This window comes from Scylla paramamosain, chromosome 9 (genome assembly GCF_035594125.1).
Source record: "Scylla paramamosain isolate STU-SP2022 chromosome 9, ASM3559412v1, whole genome shotgun sequence".
In the NCBI taxonomy this organism is placed as follows: domain Eukaryota; kingdom Metazoa; phylum Arthropoda; class Malacostraca; order Decapoda; family Portunidae; genus Scylla; species Scylla paramamosain.
This window is the reverse complement of record NC_087159.1, coordinates 17,127,566-17,154,717: the sequence shown is the minus strand read 5'-3', so window position 1 is coordinate 17,154,717 and position 27,152 is coordinate 17,127,566. Positions and strand designations below refer to the sequence as shown.

General features: G+C 40.4%; 1 protein-coding gene across 1 annotated transcript in view; it reads left to right on the top strand.

Annotated features, from left to right (window-relative positions):
* The window catches only part of LOC135103703 (uncharacterized), an 81,815-nt gene extending 56,668 nt beyond the window's left edge, over positions 1–25,147 (top strand). The window contains exon 5 of the mRNA XM_064010301.1: positions 24,824–25,147. Within this exon, the coding sequence (XP_063866371.1) occupies positions 24,824–24,894 (71 nt within the window). The 3' untranslated portion in view covers positions 24,895–25,147. The remainder of the gene's footprint in view (positions 1–24,823) is intronic.
* The last annotated feature ends 2,005 nt before the right edge of the window (positions 25,148–27,152 follow it).

Sequence of the window (27,152 nt, the reverse complement as noted above, 5' to 3'; positions counted from 1 at the left end):
AGAAGTGTTTTACTCTGTAATTAATTTATCAAATCTGCTAGTATTTTATGTTAGAAAATGATGGAAAAAAAAAAAAATACTGAATGAAACAGAAAAGTATAATATTATTTATTTGTATAAAATGAATTATATGAATGAATCACTCATCTGTGTGGCAAAGCCGAGACAGAGAGGTCTGCAGCCTAACAGCCCTTATGGACCAGCCGCCCCGGGCCGGGGCCCCTTGTTTACATTGCCACGGGATTACTCCTTGTACTCTGCTACGCTTGATATCATCTAGTGGTTAGTACCGTGGCTTAGGGATGATAAGTGGTAAGCCTGAGGTGCATGGAAGGGACGCCCTTCGGTCTTCCGTTTTGGTAGATCGTCGGCGCTTATCCTCGTTTGCCGCGACAGCTGCTGATCATGCCTGCCCATCTTATTCGAGTAATGTGTTTAAGACAACAGTTGGGACTGGTGCAGCGTGTGCTCAGATCCCTTGTGGTACATACAAGTTGAATGTCGGTGATGATGCCATAGGTTATGATCGGTGTGACGGGTGGTTTCACCCGTATACCATGTGTATGAGACTACCGGACAAGGATATTAAAGATATCGTTGACCTTGAAGGGAAAGGGATACTTTTCATTTGTTCGTCATGCAGGACCAACCGTTCTTCCCCCACAAGTTCCAAGCGTTCCTCTGACACTGATTTTGACCAATTGGCAGCTATAAAGCAATTACATGAAATGGTGACTTCACTTTGTACTGCAGTTAGAACTATGATGAGCAATTTGTCCCAGGCTCAGTCTCAGATAAAGCCAGTTGGTTTTACTGCTACTGATGACCAGATGAACATCAGGATACGTGAAAAGGTTCGTGAGGTGAGGGAGCTCAAGATTAGACGAAATTCAGTCATTATTCGTGGACTTTCTAATTCTGATGTTGATACCGTTTGGACAGTTTTCAAAAAAGCTTCCAAATATTTGATCAACAAAGAGGTAAGTCTGAATGAACCTGTCTGCATTAGTAGGAAGAAAGATACTTATAGGGCAAGGTAGTTAATGATGGTGACAGAAAAGCCCCCTTGGCTTCATCCTCCAAACTGAAGAAATCGGGCAGGTTCACTTCAGTCTTCCTACACAGAGACTTCACATACAGGCAACGGCTAGATTTATGCGAACGGCGGGAGGCTGCCAAAGGAGAGAGGGACCAAGCGATTCCCAGAATACTGAGGTAACATCAGCCACAGGAGTGTCCCGGTCTGGCACTGATTTTTTTTCTTAACTTAACAGTTAAGCCCCTCAGCGGTGATGATACTGGTGGTTTTTTCTTCTTTGTATTGCTCATATTAATGTTAATTCACTTGTTAATAAAACTAATCATGTGCATTCTTTTGTACAGGATTATAGTATTTCAGTCTTGGGTATTAGTGAATATTGGTCGTTTCCCTCTACTAGTTAATTTGTGAATGTTTCTAATTATGTAATGTTAAGGAATGATGTCCTAGATAATGTACCTAAACATAGGGTGTGCATGTACCCGAGATCAGACCTCAGTTATGCTGAGGTAAGTGTACAATTACATAATGTGGTAGCAACTCATCTCCCTCATACATTGTCACAATATACCGTCCACCTTCTAATTCTAATTTTAATGATGATCAACTTATTAATTTTCTCTATAATTTTTGTTTGGGATGTTATTTTGCTGGGCGATTATAATTTACCGTCAATTCATTGGGGTGGGGATTTGCCTCTTTACAGGTTAACACTTAGGGACCGTCAGTTCTATGATTGTTTTAGCACTCTTGGACTTACACATTGGGATACTGAACCAACATTTCTGGCATCGGGCAATATACTAGATCTTATATTGACTAGTGAAGGTGATAGAGTAGGGGAGGTTCAGGTACTTCCCTATTTCCCTAACTGTGGACATAGCCCAATTTTATGCTGTTACATCTCTCAGGTAATTTTAGGTTCTAGGGAATCCGCCAGGCACAGACTTTGGCATAAGGGTAAGTACAATAAGATTAGTAGTCATGTCTACTGTTGACTGGGATTATGATTTTTTTTTTTTTCACCTCAACGTGGTTGACATGTTCTCTCGTCTTATAATATCCTGTTGCTTTTGATTGATAAATATGTCCCCTGCACTGAAATAAAAGTAGATACAAAACCCTCTAAATGGAGTGTCCGACCCCCACGGTCACTGAGGGGGAGGCGAGAGTTATATGGACACAATATAAGTTAACCCGTTCTCAATTAGGAAAAATCTCTAATGAGGCTACTGTTGCATTGAGACAATCTAGATATTAATCATCAGTTAAAAATTTTGTCACTAAGAAACAGGCAGAATATAAAGCTTCCCTAGTTGATAGTCTCACTCAAAACAAAAATATTCCATCCATATTTATACGCCATAAGAAGGTAGGTTTTTTTTTTTTTTTATGTAGGAGGGACACTGGTCAAGGGCAACAAAAATCCAATAAAAAAAAAAATGCCCACTGAAATGCCAGTCCCATAAAAGGGTCCAAAGCGGTAGTCAAAAATTGAAGGATAAGTGTCTTGACACCTCTCTCTTGAAGGAATTCAAGTCATAGGAAGGTGGAAATACAGAAGCAGGCAGGGAGTTCCAGAGTTTACCAGAGAAAGAGATGAATGATTGAGAATACTGGTTAACTCTTGCGTTAGAGAGGTGGACAGAATAGGGGTGAAAGAAGAAATTCTTGTGCAGCAAGGCCGCGGGAGGAGGGCAGGCATGCAGTTAGCAAGATCAGAAGAGCAGTTAGCATGAAAATAGCGGTAGAAGACAGCTAGAGATGCAACATTGCGGCAGTGAGAGAGAGGCTGAAAACAGTCAGTCAGAGGAGAGGAGTTGATGAGACGAAAAGCTTTTGATTTCACCTTTAAGAAGAGCAGTATGAGTGGAACCCCCCCAGACATGTGAAGCATACTCCATACATGGACGGATAAGGCCCTTGTACAGAGTTAGCAGCTGGCGGGGTGAGAAAAACAGGCGGAGACGTCTCAGAACACCTAACTTCATAAAAGCTGTTTTAGCTAGAGATGAGATATGAAGTTTCCAGTTCAAATTATAAGTAAAGGACAGACCGAAGATGTTCAGTGTAGAAGAGGTGGACAGTTGAGTGTCATTGAAGAAGAGGGGATAGTTGTCTGGAAGGTTGCGTCGAGTTGATAGATGGAGGAATTAAGTTTTTGAGGCATTGAATAATACCAAGTTTGCTCTGCCCCAATCAGAAATTTTAGAAAGATCAGAAGTCAAGCGTTCTGTGGCTTCCCTGCGTGAGATGTTTACCCCCTGAAGGGTTGGACTTCTATGAAAAGACGTGGAAAAGTGCAGGGTGGTATCATCAGCGTAGGAGTGGATAGGACAAGAAGTTTGGTTTAGAAGATCATTAATGAATAATAAGAAGAGAGTGGGTGACTGGACAGAACCCTGAGAAACAACACTATTTATAGATTTAGGAGAAGAACAGTGACCGTCTACCACAGCAGCAATAGAACGGTAGAAAGGAAACTTGAGATGAAGTTACAGAGAGAAGGATAGAAACCGTAGGAGGGTAGTTTGGAAATCAAAGCTTTGTGCCAGACTCTATCAAAAGCTTTTGATATGTCCAAGGCAACAGCAAAAGTTTAATCAAAATCTCTAAAAGAGGATGACCAAGACTCAGTAAGGAAAGCCAGAAGATCACCAGTAGAGCGGCCTTGACGGAACCCATACTGGCGATCAGATACAAGGTTGTGAAGTGATAGATGTTTAAGAATCTTCCTGTTGAGGATAGATTCAAAAACTTTAGATAGGCAGGAAATTAAAGCAATAGGACGGTAGTTTGAGGGATTAGAACGGTCACCCTTTTTAGGAACAGGTTGAATGTAGGCAAACTTCCAGCAAGAAGGAAAGGTAGATGTTGACAGACAGAGCTGAAAGAGTTTGACTAGGCAAGGTGCAAGCACGGAGGCACAGTTTCGGAGAACAATAGGAGGGACCCCACCAGGTCCATAAGCCTTCCGAGGGTTTAGGCCAGCGAGGCATGGAAAACATCATTGCGAAGAATTTTAATAGGTGGCATGAAGTAGTCAGAGGGTGGAGGAGAGGGAGGAACAAGCCCAGAATCGTCCAACGTAGAGTTTTTAGAAAAGGTTTGAGCAAAGAGTTCAGCTTTAGAAATAGATGTGATAGCAGTGGTGCCATCTGGTTGAAATAGAGGAGGAAAAGAAGAAGAAGCAAAGTTATTGGAGATATTTTTGGCTAGATGCCAGAATTCACGAGGGGAGTTAGATCTTAAAAGGTCTTGACATTTTCTGTTAATGAAGGAGTTTTTGGCTAGTTGGAGAACAGACTTGGCATGGTTCCGACCAGAAATATAAAGTGCATGAGATTCTGGTGATGGAAGGCTTAAGTACCTTTTGTGGGCCACCTCTCTATCATGTATAGCACGAGAACAAGCTGTGTTAAACCAAGGTTTAGAAGGTTTAGGACGAGAAAAAGAGTGAGGAATGTATGCCTCCATGCCAGACACTATCACCTCTGTTATGCGCTCAGCACACAAAGACGGGTCTCTGACACGGAAGCAGTAGTCATTCCAAGGAAAATCAGCAAAATACCTCCTCAGGTCCCCCCAACTAGCAGAGGCAAAACGCCAGAGGCACCTTCGCTTAGGGGGATCCTGAGGAGGGATTGGAGTGATAGGACAAGATAAAGATATGAGATTGTGATCGGAGGAGCCCAACGGAGAAGAAAGGGTGACAGCATAAGCAGAAGGATTAGAGGTCAGGAAAAGGTCAAGAATGTTGGGCTTATCTCCAAGACGGTCAGGAATACGAGTAGGGTGTTGCACCAATTGCTCTAGGTCATGGAGGATAGCAAAGTTGTAGGCTAGTTCACCAGGATGGTCAGTGAAGGGAGAGGAAAGCCAAAGCTGGTGGTGAACATTGAAGTCTCCAAGAATGGAGATCTCTGCAAAAGGGAAGAGGGTCAGAATGTGCTCCACTTTGGAAGTTAAGTAGTCAAAGAATTTCTTATAGTCAGAGGAGTTAGGTGAGAGGTATACAGCACAGATAAATTTATTATGAGAGTGACTCTGTAGTCGTAGCCAGATGGTGGAAAACTCGGAAGATTCAAGAGCGTGGGCACGAGAGCAGGTTAAGTCATTGCGCACATAAACGCAGCATCCAGCTTTGGATCGAAAATGAGGATAGAGAAAGTAGGAGGGAACAGAAAAGGGGCTACTGTCAGTTGCCTCAGACACCTGAGTTTCAGTGAGGAAAAGAAGATGAGGCTTAGAAGAGGAGAGGTGGTGTTCTACAGATTAAAAATTAGATCTTAGACCGCGAATGTTGCAGAAGTTAATGAAGAAAAAGTTGAGGGGGGTTTCAAGACACTTAGGGTCGTCGACAGAAAGGCAGTCCGACCTGGGGACATTTATGGTCCCCTCCCTAGATGGGGACTCCGAGGCTGGTGTAGGAGTCGCCATGATGATTTTAAAAAATTTTTGAGTGAAGGGTGTGTGTTTTATTAGGTGCTTGTAGTTTTGTGTGGAGGAAGAGAGTTGTCTTTAGAGGGCAGGCTGTGACTGCCCCCTGTGTTGTGAGACACAAAGGGAAACGTTCAGTGAGGTCACAGCTGGGTTTAATGATAAGTTCACAGCACCCCCTGAACAGTGCTTTAGACCTCACTGGGAGTAATTATCGTTTCGGCAGGTGTCTACTGCCTCCTCCTATTAATGGTTAAGATAGATAGATGGTTACATACTGTTCTATAAAGACAGGGAAAACAGGAGAGGAGGAGGCGTCACGTTATATGTTAAGGACACATTACAGTTTTGTATTAACAGTAGAATTAAAACAGATAGCAAAACAGAGTCTATATGGGTAGATATTAAGGAAGGATCACAGTCAGTAGTACTAGGAGTAGTGTACAGGCCACCGAACAGTACAAAGTAAATTAACACCTCACTGTTGCAGGAAATAAATAGAGCAGGAAGGTACAGTTATGTATGTGTGGTAGGAGATTTTAATTTTAGGAATATCGACTGGAGCCTGATGGTGGGTAACAAGGAAGCAGAGGAATTTCTTAAGGTAATTCAGGATAATTTTTTTTTAAACAGGTTGTCGTAGAACCCACAAGGGTGAACAATATTCTAGATTTAATTCTTACTAACGGGGAGGAAGCAGTCACGCAGGTAGAGGTTGGAGGACAACTAGGTAACAGTGACCATTGGGAAATTAGGTGGGTACAAATTAAAATGAGAAGAAACTAGAACACTAGTAAAATACCTGACTTTAGGAGAGCAGATTTTGAGGAATTAAAAAGGTACCTCCAAGGAGTTGACTGACAACGGATGCAGGGTGAGGGCAGGTCCAGGACGGAGTTGAGAGAGGATGAGAGAGGTGAGGTGAGGTGTGAAGGTGTAGGACAAGAGGAGGGAAGATGTGTCCGGAAGGGGTGGAGGAGAGAGAGGGGGGGAGATAGGTGTGAGTATGTTGGAGAGTCAGGTCATGTTGAAATGGGAGAGGTGAGGTCGAGGCGAGTTGATGAGGGAGTGGAGAGGATAGAAGGGGCCGAGATGAGGGGATTAGGTGAAGTAAATGTAGATGAGTTGTATAAATATTTCGTAAATTGCATACAGGTCAGTTAGCAAACATCCCGTATAGAGCAATAAGATCACAAAAATTACCCCAAATGGATGACTGCTAGGTTAAAACATTATATAGGGCAGAAGAGTATATATGAGAGATTAAGGGCAGGTGAAGTTTTAAGGCTACAATATAATGAATTAGAACAGTCAGGAGGTTAACGAGGAAAACTAAGGGCAATTATGAATTAAAGGTAGCCAGCCAGGCGAATACGGACCACAAAGGATTTTATCAGGTATACAGGATGAATAATAAGGATACTATAGGTCCATTAAAGGTAGCAAATGGGGAGCTGGTTAGTTCTGGGGAGGAGATTAGTAAAATTCTGAATGAATATTTTTTAACTATCTTCACCCAGGAAAACATGTAGGATATGCCAAATAGTGAACAGATGTTTCGAGCAGATGAGAATGAGAAGCTGACTTATTTCCATAACTAAGGAGATAGTGGAACAGGAGATAGATAGGCTAAAAAAAAGTTCAAGATATCAGGACCAGATGAAATATATCCCAAAGTACTTAAGGAATGCCAAGAGGTTATTAGTGAGCCATTAGTTTCTGTCTTTAGGAAATCACTTGAGTCAGGTGAGGTACCAGTAATGTGGAGGCAGGCTAATGTAGTACCCATCTTTAAGAAAGGTGATAAAACTTTAGCGTCTAATTATAGGCCTCTCAGCTTAACTTCAGTTGTTGGTAAAATATTGGAGTCAATAATAGCGAGGAACATTAGGGAGCATTTAGACAAACATAACTTGATAAATCACTCACAGCATGGCTTCACGAAGGGGAAGTCTTGACTAACGAACTTGTTAAGTTTTTACAGTAAAGTGTACGAGGCAGTAGATAATGGTGATAGTTATGACATCTTATATCTGGACTTTAGTAAAGCTTTTGACAAGGTACCCCAACAGTGGCTCCTGAGAAAGGTTAGGGCACACGTTATAGATGGGAAGGTGTTAGGCTGGATAAGGTCATGGTTAAGCGACAGGCGACAGAGTTGTAATGAACGGCTCCAAATCCGAGTGGGGTCATGTAATCAGTTGGGTGCCACAGGGATCAGTATTAGGGCCAGTTTGTTTTTAATATATATCAATGACTTGGATAGTGGAATTAGTAGTGATGTTAGCAAATTTGCGGATGACAAAGATAGCTAGATTGATTAGGTCAGAATCGGATGCCATCGTTTGCAGGCAGATTTAGACAGGATGAATGAATGGACGGATAGATGGCAGATGCAGTTTAATATCAACAAATGTAAAGTACGCGTAGGTAGAGGAAACCCACACAGTAGATACACAATAAACAACGAAACTCTGGTAGGTACAGGGTATGACAAAGATTTAGGAATTATATTTAGCTCTGAACTCCGTCTAGGAAAACAATGCATAGATGCCAGAAACAGGGCAAATAGGGATTAATTTTTAGGAGTGTTAAAAGTAGAAGGCCTGAAGTAATATTAAAGTTATACTTGGCCCACATTACAGGAAAGATATGTCTATTAGAATCAGTACAGAGGAGAATGACTAAAAGGATACGGAGGATGAAGAGTATTCCTTACGAGGCGAGATTGAAACTTAAATTTACATTCTTTAGAGACACGTAGGTTAAGAGGGGACCTGATAGAAGTCTTTAAGTGGTATAAGGGTTATAACAAGGGGGATGTAAGCAAAATTCTTAGGATCACCAACCAGGATAGAACAAGAACAGGTTCAGGCTTGAAAAATTTAGGTTTAAGAAAGAGATAGGAAGAAAGTGGTTCTCAAATAGACTGGTAGATGAGTGGAACGAACCCAGTAATCATGTTGTTAGTGCTAAGACATTAGGGAGCTTTAAGAGAAGTTTAGATGGGTTGATGGATGGGGATGATAGGTGGAAATAGGTAGGTATATTTCATACAGTGACTGCCACGTGTAAGCCTGGTCGCTTCTTGCAGCTTCCCTTATTTCTTATGTTCTTATGTTCTTATGTTCAATTTATAAATAGGGAGTAGGCACGACCCTTTAAATCACAGACCTGTATCTTTGACGTCAGTCAGCGGAAAGTCACTTGAACGTATTTTGTGCAAAACTATTTATGATTATACTAGTAGTGACAATATGTAATGACCAGTTTGGCTTTTGCCCAAGAAGATCTACTGAGGAACAACTCTTATTAATGTACAATGATATCTCCTACACATTAGATCAAGGTGGCAATGTTGATATAATTCTTTGACTTTTCCAAGGCTTTAAACACGGTATGCCACAAGACAAACTTAGTAATCCGGGTATTGGGTTGGTTCAGAGGAATTTTTACCAACAGAATCAGGAATGTGGTAGTGGATCATAAATTGAGTCACCCTTGTGATGTAGTGAGTGGGGTGCCACAGCGCTTTGTTCTTGGTACGTTGCTTTTTCTTTCATACATTAATTTTTTTCACTAATGATATCAAATCAAGTACAATTTTTTTTGCTAATGACCTTAAATTACATATCACAGTTAAGAGAAACCACATTCTCTCGTGCAAGATATGACTACATGTCAAACAGATATTACTCTTCTTCATAAAGTCGCATCCTCATGGGGATTGTCCATGAATAACAATGTGTAGTATTACGATTCAGTAGACGGCCTGTGGATTGGTCAGTTTTACCAGTCTCTAGCTTATACTATATGAATGACACCCAAATTCCAGTTAAGAATTCAGCAATTGACCTTGGAGTAACTATAGACTCATCTCTTAAATTTCATCAGCATATAGCGAATATCGTTCAGAAAGCAGATGGCATGGCTCAAAACTGACTTAAATCTACTATTAATCAAGAGGCATCTTTTCTTATTTCTATTTATATAGCACACTTGTGGCCCCTACTGGAATACTGCTCATCTCTGTGGAATTTCGGATATATTACAGATCTAAGGCTGCTGGAGTCCGTTCAAAGACGATGGACAAAGAACATTCAAGACATGGAACACCTGGAGTCCTGGATTACTTCCAAAGATTGAAAGCTTTGGATTTATACTCGGTTCACGGTCGACTGTTACGCCACGACATGGTAAAGTATTGGCAAATATTTCACGGTCATTGCACTATTGTTCCCGAGGACGTTCTGTAACCAAACAATACCACAAGAGGTCATCAGTACAAGATTGCTCAAGTGAGAACACAATTAGATATACACAAACAGTTCTTCAGTGTCCGAGGAATTACACTTTGGAACTCTTCTCTAGAATGCTGTTTCAGCCAAAACAGTATCTGGTTTCAAGGCATCCCTTTCTGCACATCTTGGCGACCGTCTTTTTTATTTATTTATTTTTATTTATTTATTTATTTATTTATTTTTCTTTTTTCTTTTTTTACTGCTGCACATGATGCAGTATCCAGCTAATTGTGAAAGATTCGTAAAAAACATAACACATATATGATATCGACGGGTTGGTGCTTCAACAGAATGCGGCTTCCGCTGGGCACCTGAGTTGTCAATCCCTGGTACCGGGAAGCCGTCCAGGTGAGAGAACCACCCATTAAGCGAATGAGGGTGTGTAAAATAATTAGCTAAGGTTTCCGTGTGTGTGTGTGTGTGTGTGTGTGTGTGTGTGTGTGTGTGTGTGTGTGTGTGTGTGTGTCACCTGACAACATGCTTCTCTTCTCTTCTGTCTAATCCTGTCTCTTCCACTAATAGTTAAAGTGAAATAGTTACCCAAACAGCCTAGTAAGGAGAGAGAGAGAGAGAGAGAGAGAGAGAGAGAGAGAGAGAGATGAAGGAGGGGGAAAGCACAAAGACAGGTGTGAATTGTTTTACTTGATCTTATTCCTTAAAGTCAACTGCCTCCCTTCATATGGAAGCTTTTACTTGTCGATAGGTTAATCCACCAAAGATTAGAAGGGGTGGAAGGTTGAGTGGAAAAAGACATGCCCTGGGTCCATCATTTTTGCGAGTGACTTTACCCCTAGGTTAAATTACCAGCCCATCTGTTACCATTGCAGGGCAGCAGGACACTTCCAATTTAATTGTCCAAAGTTGGTTATGGCTTCAGCCCCTAAGCCTCCCCAGAAACCAGTGACTTTGCTGTTCTGGCCTGACCAGGCTAAAGAGGAAGCTTTCAGATCTGACTATAGGCCAGCCGGGTAGATGAGCGGTGAGATTCCACTATGAGCACCCCACCTGGTTATATGAGATCTTGTTTGGATTTTTTGTGCCAGGGCACTGTGGAGATTGCTGAGGTGGAGTACCCTGTCACTGTGCTGCATGATACAGCAGCTCAACAATCCTTGTGCAGGAATACTACTGGGAGGAAGGTAGCCTCCGGGAAGGCAGTGTTGTGTAGGTGCACCAATGCTGTCAAGTTTGCCACAACTAAGGTGAGGCTAATTTATCCATTAGTGACCACAGAGGCTCAAGTGACACTAACGGAGGACCTGCCAGTGTCTATTAACAGTGGTGTTCCTCAGGGTTCTGTCCTGTCACCCACTCTCTTCTTACTATTCATTAATGATCTTCTAAACCAAACTTCTTGTCCTATCCACTCTTATGCTGATGATACCACCCTGCACTTTTCCACGTCTTTTCATAGACGTCCAACCCTTCAGGAGGTAAACATATCACGCAGGGAAGCCACAGAACGCCTGACTTCTGATCTTTCTAAAATTTCTGATTGGGGCAGAGCAAACTTGGTATTGTTCAATGCCTCAAAAACTCAATTCCTCCATCTATCAACTCGACACAATCTTCCAGACAACTATCCCCTCTTCTTCAATGACACTCAACTGTCCCCCTCTTCTACACTGAACATCCTCGGTCTGTCCTTTACTTATAATCTGAACTGGAAACTTCACATCTCATCTCTAGCTAAAACAGCTTCTATGAAGTTAGGTGTTCTGAGACGTCTCCGCCAGTTTTTCTCACCCCCCCAGCTGCTAACTCTGTACAAGGGCCTTATCCGTCCATGTATGGAGTATGCTTCACATGTCTGGGGGGGTTCCACTCATACTGCTGTTCTAGACAGGGTGGAATCAAAAGCTTTTCGTCTCATCAACTCCTCTCCTCTAACTGATTGTCTTCAGCCTCTCTCTCACCGCCGCAATGTTGCATCTCTAGCTGTCTTCTACTGCTATTTTCATGCTAACTGCTCTTCTGATCTTGCTAACTGCATGCCTCCCCTCTTTCCGCGGCCTCGCTGCACAAGACTTTCTTCTTTCTCTCACTCCTATTCTGTCCACCTCTCTAACGCAAGAGTTAACCAGTATTCTCAATCATTCATCCCTTTCTCTGGTAAACTCTGGAACTCCTTGCCTTCTTCTGTATTTCCACCTTCCTATGACTTGAATTCCTTCAAGAGGGAGGTTTCAAGACACTTATCCACCAATTTTTGACCACTGCTTTGACCCTTTTAAGGGACTGGCATTTCAGTGGGCATTTTTTTTTTATTAGATTTTTGTTGCCCTTGGCCAGTATCCTTCCTACATAAAAAAAAAAAAAAAAAAAAAATGTAGATTTCTTCTTAGGGAATGACCTGGCAGATGGGAGAATTTTGGGTACAACCCCCATCCACAGACACTGTTCCAGATGTGAAGGCTGCTGGGGTGCCCACCTCAGATAATGTTATCACCTGCTCCATGACAAAAGCGGGTAAAGCCCTCTGTAACTCCTGGGGTCGATTGCAAGAAGGCAGGGCTATCAAAGAAGGAGTGCAGAGTTGGCGTTGATGCCACAGTGGGGCCAGAGTGCCCAGAGGCCTGTCCTGCTGGCAAGGGTTTGGCCAAGCAAGAGCTGGGCTTTTCCTTGAGTCATAGTGCTGTGGCTGACTGTAACAGAGCAGAGCCTCTACAGAAAGCACAAGACTCAGTTGGGGGTGTTACTGAGGGTGAGGCTGGAAAATTGGGTTTGGATGGTTTATTAGCTGGTTTACCTCATCCTGCAGAGCACCCTGGAGGTGGCACTCAGGCAGAGTGATCAACTGGCTTGGAGGCTGTGAGTGCCATTATTTAGTCCAAGCCCCAGCCTGGTGTGTCAGGTATGTTGGGGGTCACTGCCGAGGGCCAGGAGGCTCCCAACTCTACGGGGGAGATGGGAGTTTACTCCCCTGCGGAGTGTACCAGAGGCTGTTCTCTTGCTGGGTTTAGACCCGATGAGCGATGGCCCATACAATGGACCACCCTTGTTAGCATCTGAATCGGCGGCTAGTCAGATATGTGGGGAGAAGAGTGTTTCCCCCAGACAAGCGAGTGGCTCCAGTTTGCACCGTAGGCGCCGGATGGGGACAAGGGTATCGGCTTTGCCACTGCCGTCTGACCCTGTAGTTCCAAAGGACCTTAATGAGGTCGAACCTGATGAATTGACTGAGGAGCAGCTGAGGGACAGGGAATTGGCCCCATATTTGCCAAGGTGGGTGAACATAGTGAAGAGGTGGAAGGAGGAGTTTGTATTGTTGAATAGAATTTTGTGTCATCAGTTGAGAGAGGAGTACAGAGGAGAGTTACACAAAGTTATAGTGCCTTCTAAGTTTGGAGAAACACTGGTGCTATTGGCACATGAGTGCCCGATGGAAGAGCACCTCGGAATTAGAAAGACGGTAGAGAGACTGCAGAGAAATTTCTGGTGGCCTAGCATGGCTGGTAGTGTTGCTACTGTACTTAGGTGCCGCTACACCTGTCAAGTGGTGGGCAAACCGAATCAAATACCACTGGGGGCACCTCTCTGCCCCATCCCGGCTGTTGCCCCTCCCTTCAGGGTTCTCATTGATACAATGAGTCCCCTTCCATCTTCTAGGGCAGGATATGAGTACCTTCTGACTGTGATGCATATCATGACATGACATCTTGGAGCCACACCTCTCAGAAACAACTATTTTAAAGTGTTGCTTAAAGCCTTGTTAATTTTTTTTTTTTTTTTTTTTTTTTCTCACCCATTTTGGACTGCCCTCCGGGGTACTGTCAGACGGATGGGCCAATTTTACCTCGAAATTATTTGCTCAAACAATGACTGAGTGGGGAATTGGGCATGTTCTCTCCAGTGCTTACCACCCTCAGTCACAACGGCCCTTGGAGAGGCATCACCAAACCTTGAAACTCATGTTGAGGGCCTTCTGTTTAGACCATAATAAGGTTTGGGATGAGGCGATCCCATGTGTGATATTTGCTGTGCAAGGCACCTACCAAGTCATTGGGATTCTCGCCAAATCAGCTCGTTTTCGGACACCATGTGTGTGGTCCCTTAGATGTGGTTTGGGACACCTGGTGTTGCGCCAGTTCGGGCCCAATGGAATCCTTGTTGGGAATGGTGATATGTACCCAGGAGCATCTGCTGAAAGCCCTCGAGTTGGCTCAGTTGCACCTGGACCAGGCTCAGAGGAACATGAAGGTGTACTATGACCGGAAGGCCAAGTATCGGAATTTCGCTCCTGTGGATGAGGTGCTGGTGTTGCTGCCAGTATAAAGACAGCCACTGGCTGCACACTACAGCAGTCCCTACTGAGTGGAGAGGCGAGTGGGCAAAGTGGATTATGTGGTTCCTACTCTTGATCGGCGGAAGCAGACTCAGCTCTGCCATATTGATATGTTGAAGCCTTATTTCTGTAAGAATAGCGAACCATCCCTTTTGTTTCAACAGTGGAAGAGGCGCCTTTAATTTTATTTTTGGGAAATGATGGAGAAGAACCTGATAATTTTGGGCTCGAGCTTATTCTGCTCATAGAGTATTGGGAGCAGAATAGTGTCCACCTCATAGAAGAAAAAACTGAGTCACGTGGATCCAGAGTGCCAGTATGAGATGTTAGACCATTTGGGAAAATACCCCTCGGTCTTCACTAGTGTCCCAGGGAGGATGACTCTTGTTGAACATGATTGTGTAAATTTCCATTTGTATCATGTATTTATCAAAGTACTTTTGGTTTATGGTGTGATTTGTATATAAGTTGTAAAATTAAATTGAGGGGTAATTAAGGTTAATATAGTACAAACTATGTATTATGGTCTGACCATTTTATCCAGAGTATTTGGCCATTTGGGAATTAGAGATATGCGGATTGTGGGTAGCTATTGTTTTGATGTGGCAAGGGACCTATTAGAAGCGAACTGCCTGACTCACGAAGCAGTGTCTCCGCCACATTACAGTCCACACTTGCAATATTCACTAAGTTGCTAAGAACTTAGAAGCTCAGAAAACTGTGCAGCAACAAATAGTCTGCCTTGGTTCTGAAAATACGGCCAGCCATTGGCTTGGAACGCCCAGTGACACCAACTGCCACCGACCTCAGTTGGCTGGAACCACAGCTAGGGTCTGACGATTTTGAATTGAGCATTTAGGCGTTGTCCTTTCTAGGGATTCCCCAATCTACGGTGTCGCCAAACCTTGTACTGTGCCAATTATCAGATTAGAGCCCTTGTGTTGCTGATAACCTCACTCCCCACACACCTCCCTCTCTCAGCATTAACAATCTACATTTCATGCAAAGGTCTTTTTAACGACTGTGGAGGTGACGAGAGCGAGCAGGAGAGGTAACTTCTATCCTGGCTTACAGCACGAGAGGAAGTGACCGTGAATTAACACAGTCACCCATAGAGACATGACCACCTGGAGGAAATGTTGCCAAGTATTCAGGTGTTTGTAAAAAACAATACAAGTATCATTAAAAAAAAACATATATTACACTAACTTGCCTTTTTAGAGCATCACAGTGTATATTTACTACAATATCATTTTGAGGTAGGAAGTACCAGACATGAGGTGTGTCTTGGTGTAAGTGTGGCAGAACCACAGGCCAGGGAATCCCCGGAAAGGACAACGCCTAAACGCTCAATTCAAAATAGACACGATTCTTGCTATACGACCCACCGGTGGGTCACCAGCGTTCGGCCACTGTTGCAATATGACCCACCGGTGGGTCGTACAGCAGTTTTTATAGTTGTCATGTTTCCATCTTACTAATCACAGAAATTGGATTATATAGTAAAACTGCAATAAACAGTATGTGTAGGATGGCACAGTAAACACTTATTGATAAGTAATATGAAGTTTATTTCAATTTTACAGTTATGAAAAAAGTAAACGAAAAATGATTTTTTTTTTGTATTTTTTTTCCTAATACATGGAATAAAATGCATTTTTCTCCTTCAGATGAGCATGAATTCTCTCTGTTAAATGAAAATAATATTTTTTTCATATTGTTCTTCTAATAAATGCAAGAAATCCCTTTAGAACATAAATCCTTTATATGACAAAATTAATAATTGAAACAGATTGGACTTTCCTTATGAAGCTTCAATTATCTTCTTTATTGATCTTTTCACTTTGAATGCTTAGTTTCAAAGCATGACAGACAGAGATAAGGCTTGCCATCACATGAGCTGCAAAATGTAGATATTTTCTTTGCTCTTTTTGATGCTACTTTACTTCCTTCGTTTGTGGATATCATTTCATAACACCCTACACATCTCTTTCGAGACTCTCTCTTTGATCCTTCAGCTTCTGACAGAAAATGCTGTGGGCCTGAGGGACTGACTTTGTATGATAGTTTCCTGCCTGGTCTTATTTTTTCAAATGGACTATCAGTTAGAAGTGAAAGAATGATTGACTCCTTGAATTGCAATAAGGTCCATTTTTTGTCTGAAAGATATTTGTTGAAAATAATGAAAGCATTCACTACACAAGATCCTGTGACTAACTCAAGTGCAACTTTTTTATACCATTTTCTGTTTTTTCTCAGTGCTGTATAATATGATGACAATTGATCTGAAAGATCAACTCCTTTTTTTGCTTTATTGTAATCCATTACACACTTAGGTTTTTTTATTTCTTCTCCATTTCTTGAAAGTTTACCTGTTGCAATTAGTTTGTCATCATGCTCAGGAACTGTTGATAAAATAAATACATTTCTCTTATCTTTCCAATTGAAGACCTTGATGCCTTCATCATTTTCAAGAGAAGCTACTTCACCTTTCTTGATTTTGGCCTTAGTCACTTCCTTTGGAAGGCCTTTACGGAAGGCACGCACTGTGCCACACAGATATGTTTTATGTGAGAGAAGGTAATCAGCAAGTGGTTTAGATGTATAAAAATTGTCTGTGTATAATGTAACTCCTTTCTCAAGCAAAGGTAACATCAATCTTGCAACGACTGATTCAGTTTTTCCTAAGGACTGATATTTTTCAGATACACCACAATATAGTTCTAAATTCAAAATGTATGCCTCTGTAGTACATAGTTTATATAGTTTCAATCCATATTTATGCCTTTTTCCAGGAATGTACTGTCGGAAGAATATTCTTCCTCTAAATGGAACCATGCTTTCATCTATAACTACCTCCTCACCTGGTTTATAGACCTCCTGAAATCTTTGCACTATCTTGTCAAAGAGAGGTTTCACTTTGTAAAACCTTCCTGTGTGAGGCAGACTGTTATCTGCAAAGTGGAACATCCTAAGCAAAAGCTGGAACCTGTCTCTCTCCATAGTCAATGGAACTAAGTTATTTTCATAAAGAACACTCTTTGACCAATAAAGGGAAGTTTCTGGCAAGACATTTACACCCATATGGAGAATCAGTCCTAAAAACTTTTTTATTTCTGCACTTGTGGTAGGAACCCATGCTCTCAACCTAGATTTCCTTGTCAGTACTCTAGAAGCAATCAACTGATCTGCATAGCGATTAGTTTCAGTAACCATCAAATCTACTAAGTCATCAGTCAAAAACAGTAAATAAGCATCAACTGGCCAAATCTTCCCATCCACTGATGATGAAGGTCTCACACAGAGTTCTTCCTTTACTGTAAATGGGAATGAACGCTGTGTGGAAGCCACAGCTTTCCAGCTACAGACAGACGATGCAACTACATCATTTACAGAATCTTCTTCCTCTTCTTCCTCTTCAGTTACGTTTTCATTTTCAGAAATTGCATCAGTTGATAGGCTATCAGATGAGCAAGATGACTCTGTTTCATAAAGTTCATCATCAGACTCTTCCTGTGGGCTATCTTCCCTTTCTTCTGCGGAACCAGGTCCACCATAAAATTGTACAGGCTGCATTTTCTAAATCTGCAAAACGCACAAAAATATATAGAAAATTGTTAGGAATGGAAGGCATATTGTAATACATATAGAGATGCAGTGAAAATTGACAAAAAAAAGTTTGTCCACCGGTGGGTCGTATCGCAGTAATATCATATATTTTTCACAGTATGCGATGCGACCCACCGGTGGGCAAACATTTTGAGGGTGCGGGAGCGTTTAGGTATGCTGCCAGACTTCACTCACCTCCTCTCACTTCGCTGGCATGAGCCACACTGACGTGCCGAAGGTTTCTGTGAACCGCAGTGAGGGAGGGTTTGCCGCGCTGCCAGCCGCAAGAAATGTGTTAAGTTGTGTGTTAGCTGGGAGATCATTGGGTGAGTGTGAGGGTCAAAAAGTCCCCACATTATCATTTTCATGCCCCAAGTGAGGAAGACAGGCTTTGTTGTTGACCAGATCCTAGAAGCTTCCAAACCAATATTTCACATGGCATTAGTGGGCCACAGTAATACCTCCAGGGAAATCCCACCAATATTAGGATGTGAGATAAGGGTGTTCCACAGTCCTGGGTCTTTTGACCAAGACCACCAGCTGAATCAAGTGACAGTGGCCTCACCAACTGACCATCCTTTTCCTAGGAAGTAATGACATAAAAACCAGGAGATACATCCTAGGGATGTGACAGAAAAGCCTTTAGCAAGGAAAACAGAAATCCGTTGTGAAACAGAGGTGGTCGTTGTTCAGGTAGAACCAAGAAACATAACAGAACCGAGGCCAGGTAAGTAAACCAAATAGTATAAAACCAGATTAGCTTGTCCATAAACAGAGAACTAAAAAGGGACCTCAAAAAACAGTTTCTGAGTTTCGGTGCCCCCCATTATAAATAAAAATAAATAAATAAATAAATAAAAAACATCTGGCAAGAGATGGGGTACACTGGAATTTCATAGGTAGGGGACACATTTGCTGCCATCTCAGACAATTCATATGCCAGAAGATGGGTGATGAGACAATGTAGGCATATTACACAAATTATTAAAGAGACAAAGCCCAACCTGGGAACAGTCAATAGCCTGTTGAGTTCAGCAGAAACAGGGTTTACAATAAAAAAAAAAAAAAAAAAAAAAAAAACAGGTGGGCAAGCAGGCAACTGTTCAAACAGCCAGCTAATAACAACTTAAATTTAGATTCACAAATATGTCTATCAGAATTCCTAAAGAAATTTTTGGCAACAAAACAAGGTTGGTTAACAAGAACTACCAAAGAAGGTAATGAGCTAATGGGCAGTGACCAATTAATTTTAGCTACATTACAAACGGTAACAGAATTAATAAAAGGAAAAATGGAGCAGCTACCAGGCTACTTTTAATCAAATAGAACCTAAGTTAACAACTGAGGAAGATGATGAAGGCTATGAACAACTTATGTCAGACTATGAACAAAAAATAATATAGTGAACAGGGGATTAATCCATCAAAGGCAAGATATTGTCAAATTAAACAAATTCTATCTGTTAAGCCAATTGAAGGGTACTACCTACCTAATAATTTATGAATTAGCCATTACTGAAGAAAACTACAAGTATGACATTGCTATCAAATTGCTCAGGGAGAATTATGACGATAAGGAACAAATAACCACTAAACTGATCTACAAGCTTCTAGATTTACCATTCCCTAACCATAATTATAAGGATTTACAACTGAAAGAGCCATTTTACATGTAAGGAAATAGATGAATCATTGTTGGAAATTTGCAAAAATATGAGCATTGATGAGACATCCAAATCAAATAAATCAGATTCTAATAAAATTTACCAGGAATGAGTGAATAAGACTCAACCTTACACGGTGAAAAGAAGTGAATCTAAACCCAACTATTGCCCAGTAAGTAAAAATAAACCAAGTTATGGAGATTCAAACAATAGGTACCTTTTCCACCACAATAAATAAGAAAGGAGAGGTACTACACCGTACTAACTATAACAAGACAGGAGCAAGACCTAAAACTCCAACAATAAAGAAATGTGCGTTTTGCTCTGAACATAACTCAGTACACTGTGGAAATTATCAAGGGGTAGAAAGGAGGATAAATAAGCTTGAAGAGTTAGGAAGGTGCACTTTATGTTCAAGTGAAACACACCAAATAAAGGACTGTAAAACTAACTTGCATATGTGCCTTATATGTAACAAAGGTGTAGTACATCATGTTGCTCTATGTGAGGTAATAGGATATGAAACTAAAATAACCCCCTCACATGATATGACCAATAATAACCAGCTCATCTCTCCTGCAGCAGTTCCAGTAGCAGAAGTAGACATTAGTAATCAAAGATGACTAACGAAGGCCAAGGTTCTGTTCGATATAGAAGCACAGAAAAACTTTAGAAGCAAGGAAACCGTAATAGCTTTAAACCTACCTATAACAGGACAAGCTCAACTAAAATTCTCTGTTTTCTTAACTAATAATAATACCCAAACTTATGACTTAGTAAAAACCCATCACAAAATTAGGCAAATTTAAAACAAAGATAACAGCGTTAGTGATCCCAGACACGAACACCAATTTAACCATCAAAGGTAATAAGGTGACCGCTGACTTTCTAAAAACAAAACCTATAAAATTAGCGGATCAAAACATAATATCAGATGAAGTGAGTCCAATTCGGCTAATAATAGGTTCAGACTATTATGGTAAATTTGTAGGGAAAACATTTAAGAAATATGGAGTTCAAATGCTTACAACATTGGGTGGTAATCTTATGGTAGGACCACTGCTAGCAGCTAAAGGTGTGCTACCAAATCACAGAGCCGACCCCATCTTTGTGACACCAACCCAGTCCCTACTAGTGGGCCGAATTGTAGTCCAAAGTATCCCTAATGAGCTATATGACATAACTACCGGACATAAATTACCTTGGAAAATAAATTCACCATCCTTATCAACCAATGACAACCAATTTTGGGTCAGATTATCTTGGAAAATAAATTCAGCATCCTTACCAACCAATTATATCAATGCCAAAGGCTAATTAAATAACTTGTAGACTAAACTAAAGAAAAATAAGGCAATAATAGAACAATATGATCATATTTTAAGAAATCCAACAGCAAATAACTTCATACTGAGAGTAGAGGAACCAGTAAATCATAACATTGCCCATTACCTCCCTCATCATACGGTAAAGAAAGACTGTCACCACCCCAATAAGAGTGGTTTTCAATTGCAGCTCACGAGCAACAAGGGAGCAAGTAGTCTGAACGACTATTTGTATAAAGGACTAAACCTAACTGAAAACCTGTTTGATATGTTGGTGAAATCCCAACCCAACGCCCTAGTAGCTGACATCTCAAAAGCATTCCTAAGGATAGGCTTAAAGGAGTAAGACAGACTTTACAAAATTCTTATAGCCAAGAGATCCAAACAATGAAAATAGCCCTTTGGATGTGTACAAATTTAAATCGGTCCTCTTTGCCTCATGCTCCAGTCCATTTTTATGTTCTACCTTAAATAATTATTTTGACAAAGCTGGTTGTCCTGAAATAGGTTGTGAATTTTATGTGGACTTTATATGGATAACTTACAAATAACAGTGAACACAGAGAAAGAAGAGGTTACGTTATATGAAAAGGCAACAAACGAATGTTTAGCCACTAACATGCCTCTGCATAGTTGGAATAGCAACTCAATAATCTTGTAAAACTTTTTAAAGGAACAACTTAATTCAGAATTATCCGCGAGACAAAAAGACAAAACTTATTGGGTATGGAGTGGGATGTGAAAAGTGATAGAATAAATCTACACCAGCCTCAATACCCTGAACAAAATCTAACTGAAAGATCTTTACTAAGCAAAATCTCTTTTATTTGATCCTCAGGGTATAGTAAACCCCAGAACAATAAGAGGAAAAATGTTAATACAAGAGACTTGAAAGGAAAAAATTAGTTGGAATTCTGTCCTCCCTCCCGGAATATTATTCATCTGAATGGGATAGAATAAAGGAGGATTGCACTACAGATACTGAGGTTTCCATCGCCAGACAAGTTGATCTAAATCATAATGGCATTGCACAACTTTGCATCTTCTGTGATGCATCTTCAAAGGCATGTGGTGTAGCAGCCTTCTCAGTCACAGATAATAATCATAATGAGCTGATAATGTCAAAATCCACTAATGAAAACCTGAACTTTGCCCCATTTAGAATTAATAGCAACAGAAATGAGTACTCGGTTACCAAAGTATTTAGTGGAAACAACCACAAAGGATCAGCCTTGGAGTAAAAAGGATAAACCCACTCTTTAGGCAAGTTATAAAGTGGACTAACAGTGAAATCTGCCTTCACTGGATTAATAAAATATTTTCAATATGTGAAAAATAGGGTGGAAAAAAAATACAGTCAACAAAAGGGGACTTTAAGTACCACCACATTAATACTAAAGTAAGCCCAGCAGACCTCATAACCCAGAGTATAACATTCCCCAAATTATTAAAGGAGACCAGATGGTTCCACATGCCTAACTGATTAACCCAGAAACAAAATTGGCCCATACAAAAATCATATAATGAGGTAGCATTTAACGTAGTAAAAGCTCAACCTCAGGCCAACCATCAGCCTAATCAGGCAATTGACCTAAAGAAATACTCATCATTCAGTAAATAAATTAATGTAACCAAAAGAGTAATTCAATTCATCACTCAGAAGTCAGGTAAAGTAATGGCAGATGCCTTAAAATTTTGGATCAAACAACAACATGAATTCTATGTAGACAACCATAAGGTACTAGGTGAAGGATCCAAAAGCAAAATAAAACTAATAAAAAATCTTGAACAAACAACGAATCATAAGGTGCCAGGGTAGAATAAAATATGCTGAACTACCATATGAGACAAAGCACCCTATCCTACTACCAAAAGGGAGTCACCTCCCCAAACTAATCATAATGGAGGCCCATAAAATAACTTTACATGGGAGAATGGAGGACACTCTAGCTCAAGTTAGGAAAAATTACAGGATATTTCAAGGGCGTCAAGTGGTAAAAAGCTCCCTGAAGGAATGCAACATATACCAAAGTTATGAGGCAAGATACCCCCAAATCTACCTCAAGAAAGAGTAAGGTAGACCCTTCGAAGTCATGGGTGTAGATTGCACAGGGCACTTTGATAATAACAGGTGAGGGTGACATCCAAAAGGTATATATATATATATATATATATATATATATATATATATATATATATATATATATATATATATATATATATATATATATATATATATATATATATATATGTGTGTGTGTGTGTGTGTGTGTGTTTATTCACCTGTGCCAGGACAAAAGCTACCCATCTATGGTCTGACCATTTTGAATTGGGCGTTTGGGCGTTGTTTTTTTCTGGGGGTTCACCCGCCTACAGCGCTGCCACTTTTACACCAAAACACACCTCATGTCATGTGCTCCCTACCTCAAAATTAAATGGTGTTGTAATATAAATACATTGTGATGCTCTAAAAAGGCAAGTTAGTGTAATATATGTTTTTTTTTTTTTTTTTATGATACTTGCATTGTTTTTTTTTTTTTTTTTTTTTTTTTTTTTTTGCAAACACCACAATACTTGACAACGTTTCCTCCAAGCGTCGTCACTTTTCCATGGGTGACCGAGTGCGGTCACATGGTCAGACCATGTTAATCCATATGTGACTTCCTCGCGCACTGCCAGCCGGGATGGAAGCTACCTCTCCCATTCTCGTCACCTCCACAGCCAATAATTATTTACTCTGTAAATAAGAATTTTTGGAAGAAAAGGCTTATAGGAGGCCATTACTTGACCCCTCAAGAGCTTTTGCCCAAACAGCAAAAGCCACCAACGTGAGCAAGGCAACAGCTAGAAGAGAGAGAGAGAGAGAGAGAGAGAGAGAGAGAGAGAGAGAGCAGTTTGACAGACTGACAGACGAGATTTTTTTTTTTAATTCTAATGATTCATAGGCAAGTATAGATCTCTGATAGAAATAAATTTGCATGAAATATAGATTGTAAATGCAGAACTGGGAACATCGCAGGGCAGTCACAACAGATTAGCAAGACCCTATGACAGGACTCTTTCCTGGAGAAAACAACACAGCTATAGACAATGTATGTATCTGGTGCAAACCCCGTATCTCTGATGCCTTTGGGGGTATCAAGAGTGTAAAAGGAGATAATGTCCAAGTGTTAACAGATACTGTCATGCCACACCAAGCAGCCGATCAGATAGAACCATAAGCGAGATGGAGGGTCTTTTGGAGGAGTCTTAAACCCCACGTTGCAAGCTGTGTCCCTACCATGGCTTGTGGACGAGAGATCGTCTCCCCTAGCTCTGCAAGGCTTTACAGCGTGGGGCCGAACACCTGAAAAACTCTTCTCTCTCTGAAACTCTCTTCTCTGTGGTGGGGTCTGTTGTTGTTGCCATGTATCACCACAATGTGTCAGTATGACGACACCATCTGCAGTTGTTGTGGAGGACCAATCCAGCTGCACCTGAAGGTAGCATCACACAGAAATTTCTCCCAACAAGTTGGCCGTTTTCGTTGGTGATACCGCGAACCCAACAAGTTTGGCGCCACCTTGATACAGCATCCTATTTCTGTTGAGGTCAGATGAGGTAATAACCTCCTTCTCTATCCACCACCATCCTTATGTGTTTCTTGTTATCCCCTACTTTTCTTCAAGCCTTCACAATTATTATTTATCTATTCTAAATTATTTCAGTAGAAATATCTCTCTTATTTGGCAATCTCATTTCCTTTGTGTCCTGCTTTCTTTTGTTAGTATGTTGCCATTCTACATATTACCCTAAATCAGTTATTTCTTCAGTGCATGTTGTGCATGTTGTATATAGTGCATGTTGTATATATATATATATATATATATATATATATATATATATATATATATATATATATATATATATATATATATATATATATATATATATATATATATATATATATATATATATATATATATATATATATATAATGTCTTCAGTTTTGATTTGCTTTCAAAATCTAGGAAAAAGAGGGTAATATGCAAATCAATTTTTGCTTTGTTTCTTGATTGGCTAGTATTATTCAAGCAAATACAAACTTACTCTCCACATGACACTAATTTTCTCGCAAAGATTCAAGTAAGCTAATATTTTTCATGTGCTTCGCACCAGCAGGCATCTTCGTGGCAGCCTTCGTTTTCCTGGCGGAGGTTACGGTCGGCCATCGGCGTAATATGGAGGAATGAGACCGTGCCATTGGCAAGTTGACTCTGGCACACATTTGTTCATTCATCTATACTGCTACCTGAAAAGTGATGTCTTACTTCGCCTTTGGATAGTCGAAGAGGCTAATGGAAAAATTAATACTCAAGCATGACAAGATACGAATATATTACATTGTTCAGGTTCCGCTGATATTTGGTTATAGAGCTAACCTAAATACCTCTATATTATTTATGCTGGAAATGGATGTCTGAGATAAAGCCTAATACTGATTAATCCTTACGTTTTCCTTCCCCTTAAAGGAGCTCCTTAAAAAAAAATAAATAAATAATAATAATAATTTTTTTTTTAAGTTAATAGATAAGTAAGCAAATAAGTAAAAAAAAAAAAAAAAGAAAACTTGAACTCCTTATGAACAAATGCAGTGAAAACTACTGAATATATGACTTTATGGATATATTTCCTAAAGCCACTTAATTCCAGGAAGTATTCACTCATACATGCAAAGATACATCAACAAATAAACAGTGTGTGTGTGTGTGTGTGCATAATATATATATATATATATATATATATATATATATATATATATATATATATATATATATATATATATATATATATATATATATATATATATGAACACAAATCCCTGCCTTTCCAACAGCTGCCTCAACTGGACTTGCTCCCACCACGTCACCCCAAAATGTGACAGGGTGCAAGGCTTAATATGGGCTACAAGGTTCCTTTTTTTTACTCTTTCACCCCTTACCAAACGATCATAACACCAGATTACTCACACATGAGGTCGCCAGCTTGTTTTTACCCATTTACAGGGAAAGGAAATAGTCCATCAACTACTAATTTCAACAGATGGAAAAGAATTGACAGCCATGTTCTAGACAGAGACAATTACAACAAGTGACAGCCACATATAAGGTCAAGGTATAAAACCCCCGTTGTACAATCTCCCTCGGTAACAAATCCACCCACTGTACAACAAAGTGTTATATATCTCGCTGTTGTTTACTGCCTCCTAGACAACAAGGACAGCTCTTGACAGGATCTGCAGAGGGAGGAAAGTTTCACTACCCAGCAATATACTTACAATCCTCTGCAGCCAAGCACTCTCCACTTAACTACACTCTCAGGCGGGCTGTTATGGAGACTCCTACACTACCCATATAGTCCGTCGCATAATAACTCATTTATCCCCTTAAAGCAACTGACCTGTCTAACTGTAAAACCCTCACCCAGTCTCTTCCATGCGTCTGCCTTCTAACAGTACTCCTATCTCGCGTCATAGCAGGACTATGACTAGAGTCACTAGACCGTTGTCTAGTGACTGCTTTTGATGCTGCATCTCAGGTAGTGACTCGTGCTCGAGGGGAGTAGGAGGAACTGGGACACACCTCACCCCGCGCTGCCGCCTCGCCTCACACTCACAGTAGGCTGCTAATTGTGGGGGCTGGATGAATACCGATTACTTTATCGTCAAGGGCAGCTCTTCTAATAAATGCTGGGTGACATACAAATTGAATAAACAATGAGAAGTAAGGAAAATTACATGGGGAATACGAGTGACTCTATGCGTGTAAGTGTTATATTAGGTGCTGCAAATAGGCTACGCATCAGAGAGGTCAAATTCTCGTCCCCAACCTGTCTACCCTTTTTTTTTTTTTTTTTTTTCTTCCTATTCTTCATTCTTCATTCTTTTTTCTACATCGCTGCGCACAATATATATATATATATATATATATATATATATATATATATATATATATATATATATATATATATATATATATATATATATATATATATATATATATATATATATATATACATATATATATAATTTATTTAGTTATTTATTTATTTATTTGTTTATTTATTTATTTATGCATATAATACGAATGTGCCCCTGGGTGTATGAGTGTGTCTGTGTGTGAGAGGGTGTGAAATGGCAGTGGAACAGCCAAGGTTGGCGGCAGAGCAGTTAAGAGTTGTCAGGCAGCATCAGGGATACAGCCCATAGAATTATAATGATAGCAAGAAGTAGAAAGAAGCAGGAGAAAGAAATTAATAAAGAGAGTGAAAGAAAGATAGAAGATACCTGAGGTGCAATAAGTGCATGCCTGCTCTCGCTCAGTTTACTTTAAAAATCTCACACGTCTGCTTAGTCTTCTTCACATCCTATCCTTGCCTGAAAAGCTTTGCTTATTATAAAGGCTAGCACATATTTTTGTACAGAAATCGTATTTTTATAACTAAGGCTATA